At 29.5% G+C, this 8,278-nt stretch overlaps 1 protein-coding gene across 1 annotated transcript in view; it reads left to right on the forward strand.

Annotated features, from left to right (window-relative positions):
* Window positions 1-278: 278 nt before the first annotated feature.
* LOC106475900 (voltage-gated potassium channel subunit beta-3-like) overlaps window positions 279-8,278 on the forward strand; it is a gene marked incomplete at both ends in the record, with an annotated part of 23,342 nt that continues 15,342 nt past the window's right edge. The window contains 4 exons of the mRNA XM_013936575.1: window positions 279-316; window positions 3,629-3,708; window positions 7,217-7,261; window positions 7,988-8,032. Of these exons, the coding sequence (XP_013792029.1) occupies window positions 279-316; window positions 3,629-3,708; window positions 7,217-7,261; window positions 7,988-8,032 (208 nt within the window). The remainder of the gene's footprint in view (window positions 317-3,628; window positions 3,709-7,216; window positions 7,262-7,987; window positions 8,033-8,278) is intronic.

The raw sequence follows: 8,278 nt of genomic DNA on the forward strand, positions 1-8,278 counted from the left end.
TCCACATAGTAATGACCTATTTCAAAGTATAGTACACTCTTTATTTCATCCTATACACATAGCTTTATGATCTTATACTCTGTAGTGTACTTTGTACGAACATGAAATACTATTTTTTTATTATAAGTTATCAATGAATTTTTTAAAGTTACTTTTATATGCAGCTTTTTGTTTTATATATATATATATTTTTTTTATGTTTGAAAGTGCGAAATTTTTAGTGAGAGGTTTTATACATTTAACATAATAATCTGAATATTTTCTTTTCTCCTTGCCAGGAACATGGGTGACATTTGGTTCTCAAATTTCAGAAGAGGTAAAACACATCTTTATTTTTTTCATGTTTTGAAATTTTTATATTAAATATATTTCTTTTTATATTAAAGTATGCTCTAAATACTGATGTAATGCATTTACACGTAATAAGTAACTTTGATGTAAGGCCTAAAATAAAATGTTTCTTAGCTGTTAGGGCTTGGCATGGCCAGATGGTTAAGGCATTCAACTCGCAATCTGCAGGTCGTAGATCGAATCTCCATTCCACCAAACATGCCCACCCTTTCAACTGTGTGGAGGTGTTATAAGTGACTGTCAATCCCACTATTCGTTGGTAAAAGAGTAGCCCAAGCGTTGGCAGTGGGTGATATGTCTAGCTGCCTTCCCTCTCGTCTTTCATTACTAAATTAAGGAAAACTAGTGCAGATAGCCCTTGAGTAACTTTGTGCGAAATTCAAACCAAACTTTGCTGTTGACGAATGTTCCACTAAAAACTGCTGTCACTCAAACCTTGTTTTGAGGGCTATTGAAAAAGAATTTATTTTCACATTGTTTCTTGGAAATATGCAGTAGGAAATGGCTTGAGGACAAAGCAAGAAGCAAGAAACCTGCTTCTAGTGATCATTGTATCCAAAACCACAAGATGAAATAATATATACTGTTACTTTGAATGTGATAGGTTATATTCATGTAATATTGCATGTCTTTAGTAAAACATGAAAGCTGTTATAAACGAAAAATTATACTTTTTTTTATGCAATATTTGTACAAAAAAACTTTAATAGTGAATTTCAAAAACTTTGCTTAAGCCAAAAAATTGAAAGAGGATTTCAAGGCTGAGAATAAGATTATTTAATTTTGCTTATAGAACTTGTTAAATAAATATATAATAATAAATTCTGAAATACACTTAGAAATGAGTAGTAGTAGTAATACTCTCTGTATGATCAGTTCATGAATAAGGTATTCCCTGTGCCTAATCTCTAAGTGGTCCTCATAAATGTCAGTTTAAAAATTTAAAACACAGAAATATATTAATTACTAGAATACGCTAATCCAAAGCTACTAATAATTTTCCACAATTCTAATTTAATTTACAAGTAGTTTAAAAAATTCATTACCCATTTCCAGCAATGCTCTAAACTTGACTTTCCTGAAAATAACTTACACAATTAGCTAATTTACCAGTTTTTAATATTTTCATTTCTGACTGAAGGACTAATATCATAGTTAAAGATCACAAACAACTTCAGGCAAAAATAATTGTATATAACCAAATGTACCATTCTTTTCAACAGTCTTTTAGCATCGTAGGGTATAAGTCTGATATTTGAACAATAGTAACCAAAAATAATACAAGACCACAACAATGTAATAGAAGAGTACTTGTTGAAACATCCAATAAGTATTGTTTAACAAAATAGATTTGTTGATGAAATAATAAATTTAGGGTCAATTATTATAAAATGTAAATTGAAGCAAAAGTTATAGGTTCATTGCTCATAATAATGTTAGTGTGTTTAAACTTTTAATGAAATATTTTTTATTGCTCATTAAATCCATCTCTAGACTGTATAACCTTACCTTATCTCAAGTTATCTGATGTTTTCTCTTTGAAGACAATTTCTGTAGCTTTCAATCAGATATAATTTAACATACAAAAATTTTCACAATTTGCAACGAAAAGAACGTTTACAGAAACAATTAATACATTATTGGTTATTCTTGCTGTATCAAATCATATTTAAATTTTCTTTAAAGCTGCTTTCAGAGCTTTGTTTTATTAGTAAAAGTTTCAACCACTTCATTTGACACCCTACCAAGGTTTCAATCAAGGCCTGTACAAACACTAACGGAAAACGCATGAAAATCATTAAATGGATAATATGTAGGTTTTTAGTGAAAATAATTATTTAAATATTTACTTTTTTTCTTCATTCATTACACTAAAGCATCAGAACGTGACAAAATGTTTATATAAATATATTTTTGAGTTAATATTATTTAAATATTTACAAAATTGCCTTAAACATTTGTGGCAAAAATATATAAAAAATTAGAGGAAGTCTTCAGATACAATAAATTAGGAGTAAGTTACATTTTTTAATCCTAAACTGTTGTATATGAAAGTGTATTGTATATACAAAGTAGTACAAAATCCTATAACAACCTTGAAGTAATATGATTAATAACGTGCATAGTATTGTTACGTCTCCATTTGTTAATTAATTTTTCCGTAAATTCTTTCAAACTAAACTTTAGCGACACAAGTCCTTTCTTAAATAAAACTGGTTTATTCTTTCTGAATATAACTTTACGATACACTTAATTTCAACATTCGCGCTAAAACAAACGCTATAACAACGAACGTTAACTTGAACAATACTCTCTGACTGCAGGTCAATTACTCACTACCTACACGTTGTCACCCTCTTATATATATACCAGACTACCCCCCAATCTAGTAATCTTGGGAAGGTTCGAGAAAGAAGTGGCATGACACTAGTCACGTGACCTCGCTGACGCAACAGTATGTAGCTTTTTTGTTTAATAACAAACAAACATAATGACATTATTTAGAGTACTTGGATATTTGGATCAATTGAAAACGGTAAGTAATCCAGAAACTAATTTTGATTAGTTGATTATTTTCTTAGTAATTGATTTGATCATAATATTGATTAATCAATTAGTTTGTGGGACAATAATTGATATAATGCTGATCATAAGTGATCGATTAAGTTCCCCAGCTCTATCCTTCACTCTTAAAAAAAAAGTCACTTGTGTAATTTTTTTTTCTTTTTAATCATGATCAGTGTAAAACGAATTTTTGATAAGTTTCTTTGTGTGTGTATGTGCGTGTAGACCTGAAAGTCTAAAAAAAACAGTGAATACTTACTCTATTGTACAGGATCATATATGTATTTTATTAACTGGAACTTTTATATTTTATATGGTGCATAAATACCCAATATTTCATTTTTTGAAATCCTAAGATCAAATTATATTATCATAAACTAGATATATACATGTAAGTTATTAGTGTTTACAGAAACTAAAGTTCTCACGAAACACCTAGGATTGAAGGTTGTGGTAGCTTTTCCTTCTATTTTAACGATTGATGAAACACATAAATATTGAGTGGTTGTTCTTTGTCAGTTCAGTTGAAAACCTCAAATGTTTTTCTCATTACCAATAAAAGAAGGGGTTTTTATGCTTAATATTAAACTTTCATTGTAACTGTTAATACCTTCTGTGTGTGGTGGGGGGGGGGGGTTAGTTTTTTTCATGATCATGAATTACAATTTAGTAGTTTGTATTTTAGAATGAAGTACTCAACTTCTCGTTGTAGGTTGCAGAAGATATTTTAACGATAGCTTATGAAAGTGGAATAAATGTATTTGATACAGCTGATATATATGCTAGTGGGAGGTAAGTTTCTTTCTTGTTTTTAATTTTATGCCATAATTCTTTACATTTTGTTGTATTTTCAACTGTTATTTAAAATTATTTTATTACAAGCTACAGCTTGTACAGTAAAGAATATTATTTTTTATAATGGGAACAACGTTTCGATCACTGGTGTGATAATTTTCAAATACAAAAGTTGTGTACTTGGTAATGATTGCACTATGATCAAAACATTATACCTGTACTAAAAAATAATCTTTCTTATTGTAAAAACTGTAACTTGTAATAAAATAATACTTAATCAATAAGTAAACTCAAAACGAAACTGTTAGTTAACCCAATAGAGACGGGTAGGGGTCAGAGGGCATGTCAACATTTTATTTAGCTATTATTTTATAAACATATGTGAATAAGTTTTGTATCAAGTTGTAGATTATATTCAAATTTTAGTATTATATATTTGTTAGTTTTTTAATTTAAAACTAAATATTAAAGAAAAAGGATAAATATCAATTTTTGTGTGTCACATGGTAAGTGACCTTCCGGGTTTGGTCAGATTACATTTTATGATGCCCACAATACAACGTCTATAGTTTCGTACAAATTATAAACTCCAATGTTTGATATTGGCAAGCTAGAATATTAAATAAGAACCTCCTACCTTTTCTATTTGCTGAGATATCATGATATTTAGTGAACCCACCATATTAGCTCCACCCACCACTTCATCATTTGAGAAGACTTGTTTATCTATGCCTACTTTTATATACCAATAACTTTATAATCAATTAAAAGCTATATATTTATTCTACATAATTCTGTCGGTCTTCCCAAGTTATTTACGAGAGAAATGCTCTTATATCTTTGGAAAGTTTGAAGTATTGCTATCAAGGCTATTTTGTGAATAGAAATTATTTTTTTCACACCCAAATACAATTTAGTTAGGAAGCCTGATAAATTACAATAGATTTTTGGGGTACTGGTATAGTAATTTATATATTTTTTTGTATTCCAAAATGCTTACATGAAGACTACAAAAATTATTTTTTTTCCATCTCCACGTGTGAATTTGGACGAGGCTTAGCAAGTATGGCTCACGAGTACAAACAAGAACTTTGTAGCAGTAGAGATCGTTGTTTTCCAAATATTCTTTATTTGCTGTTTTATGTTTGAAGAACTGACATTTAAGTATTTATTTGAAAACATCAGTTTTATATATATATATATATATGTAATCTATGGTAGCCAATACGGTACTGTATTTTATAAACTAAGAACTTGTGTTATTTTTCTACTTGTTTACATTGAGGTGGAATAAAAAATAAATTATATAAAACTAAAGACTTGATAATTCAGGAAAAGTTTATTTATGTAATTTGTGAAAGTCTGAGAGATAAATTTATCACTGATCAACTGATCTTAACACATGAAAAGAAACATTTTTACATAAACACCCAGTTGAACTTGCAATTTGCTGGTGAATAATTTGTTTCTCAAGTTACAAGAATATTAGCCCAACCAAAATGTACCATATTTATATTACTGGAAACTACACCTTTATTGGGTACTGTGTAAGCATGGTAATATAGGAAACAGGATGTCCGTAAGCATTTATACACATTTACACCTATACCAACACTAAATCCCGACCACCAAGTAAGATAACTAGCAAGTTTATTGGATAGGACACAACTTTATACTTTGTACAGAGCCATATCATAAATATTTTCTCTCACTTTTATAAAGTACTTTAGACAATTCTTGTTGCAACCACTGTATTGTATAGAAGCCGACAAATTCTATCCCACTGTGTTCTCAGAGCAGCGATCCGATTAGTTTCTGTAGGATACTTCTGCTTTTTGACTTATTGGATCAGCTCAGACTTTTATAGTACTTTAGACAATTATCGTTGTAACCATTATACTGTCAACAAGTTGATATATCCTATCCAACTGTGTTTTTAAAGCAGGGAAAATTCTGGAAATTGTGCCACATGAACTTATTTTATATTGACGGTGTCAGAGTATGGTAACACCTAAACAGGAACAGTAATTTATTGCTTTATATTCAGCAGGTTTCTACTTCAGCCACTAACAGTAGAATAACAATAGGAAATAGGTGTAAAAAGATTAGAAGAAACTGTCAAGAGATTTACTTGGAACTTTACTGTCCGTAATGAAAAGAACAGAGTACTATTGATTTTGTATCTTCTAATTTCTAACTCATCTACTAGCAATAAAATAACTACAGAAAATAAATGTGAAAAGGTGAGAGCGTAAACTCTGACCTTAAGTACCTCGTAATTTTGTAAACAATACTATACATTTTATTTTGTATTATTCATTATACTTTGATTACTTACCTACAACCTGGAGGAATAAGTATAATGTTATAGTACAAAAAATAAATAAAATATAAAGCTTTACTGAAAATAAAAATGTTTGATACTTAATTATGAGGTTTTGCATTTTTCATTTGATTTAACTGTTTATTATTATAAAAGTAACTAAAATTATATAAATAGAAAGCTGTTAGATAAGATAATGAAAGAAAAATAATAAAAACCTTCATGGGGTATACGGGCCAGAAATTCTGCATTACGCTGTTCGATAGGGTCATGTTGATGCACGTGTGCAAACTTGTGTCTGAGTATGTTTAGTGAGACATGGTTCTAAGGTCAGTAAAACAAAAATTAATAAAAATAAATAATTTTATACTGTTAAGAGATGCAAGCTATTTAGAATAAACACTTGTGGTTTCCTATTACAATTATTCTAGAACCCAAAAGGTAACTTAGATTTATTTCCTAATTTTTATAGTGGTTACGAGGTCGGTCAAATCGATCACCACCATATCAAGTTAATATTGATAAAATAATAGATTAAATTAAAAATTTTATTTAAAAGAACATTTAGTGATTATCTAGAAGGATATAAAGATTATGCAAATGAAATTTTACAAATTTCAGATAAAGAAAAGTATTTTTAATCTTAAAATCTAAATTACTTTGTACATTGGATAGTCAACATTCTGAAAGAAAAAATTCACGAGCAAATCTTTAATAATAAAATCTTAAAACATAATTTAAAAACCAGATATTCTGTGTATGAAATCCTTCTAATGTTTACTGATAATCTGCAAAATTTTGTAAAGACTTGCGTACAATTACTCTCACAGGTACTTTCCTTGTTACGAGCTTGGCGGATTACACTCAGCCCGTAACGAAAGGGTTAAAATGTATGGAGGCAGTAACTGTAATCTCTAATGAAGTTATTATTCTCTTCTTGTGTACCTATGATATTAGATTTCTTAAATGTCTGAATCATAATAGCTACTACATTTCTTGTGGTATAAAATGTATGGAGGCAGTAACTGTAATCTCTAATGAAGTTATTATTCTCTTCTTGTGTACCTATGATATTAGATTTCTTAAATGTCTGAATCGTAATAGCTACTACATTTCTTGTGGTATAAAATGATGAATGTTTACTGTAGTATGTGGTTATTACTGTAATTTATCTTATTTCAGGGCTGAGCTGCTTCTGGGTAAAATCTTGAAGAAAAAGGGATGGAGGTTAGTGTTTAGAATGAATGTACAAATACAGTCTTTTATAGTTTTTTTTTTATCACTGATCACACTGAAATTGCTTGATTTGGGTCAACTGATTTTCGTGCTATTAAGTTTTCTTTAAGTGATTTAGGAGAATAGTGCTCCTAAATGTTTGTGTTAGCCTAACTCTTTAAAATAATTTCATTAAAACTTCTGTTAAGAATTAATCTTATTTCCTTACATAACCAAACCACAAGTTTTAGAGAAGTGTTCAAGAGACTGGGATAGTGTATAAGTAGACACTAATATTTATTTTCAGTTTTGTTAAAGACAAAGAAGGTAGTTACTTGAACTCTTTAGTCTGAAAATTCATGGTTTGCAGCCCATTGTTTCAAAAATGTGCTTCTCACTTTGTGGTCATGGATGTACTACTGAGTTACTATAAATTCCATTGATTAGATGAGTGCAGTTCGAGAGTTAGCAATGGAAGTTGTTAAACTAGTTGCCCATCATTTCAACATCGGAAACAGCTGTGCACAGGTAGCCCTTCGTGTACCTTATGGGAAATTCTTAAACAAACAACAAATGTTGATGATTTTGTCATGATGTATTTATTTCTGTACTTGGTATATTGAAGAAGTTTTTAACATATCTGTTTTACCATAAATGTTACTTGTCTTCCAGGAATTAGCTCATGATTTTATATTTTATTGTTTTCAAGTACTTTGATGACATTTCTTCATATTTCAGAAGATCATCCTATGTGATAACTACCAAGCTGTTTTGGGGTGGAAAGTAAGTGTTCAATATTTAATTTTTCCAACTGATGTTATGTAACATTTACTACTTTTGCTCGTAATGATTGCGATTACAACAGACTCGGTCAGCTAGTTCGTATAAGTAATTTTGACTTGCAGTAATGACATTAAAGCATTTGATTTATATTTCACTCACTCATATGCCACAAGGTGTCTGTAATAGAAACTTCTATAAAGGCTTGGTTTGGTTTGATATTTCATTGGTGGTAGTGTCCAGGGTCAC

The sequence above is a fragment of the Limulus polyphemus genome, unplaced genomic scaffold (assembly GCF_000517525.1).
Source record: "Limulus polyphemus unplaced genomic scaffold, Limulus_polyphemus-2.1.2 Scaffold9393, whole genome shotgun sequence".
NCBI classification, from domain to species: domain Eukaryota; kingdom Metazoa; phylum Arthropoda; class Merostomata; order Xiphosura; family Limulidae; genus Limulus; species Limulus polyphemus.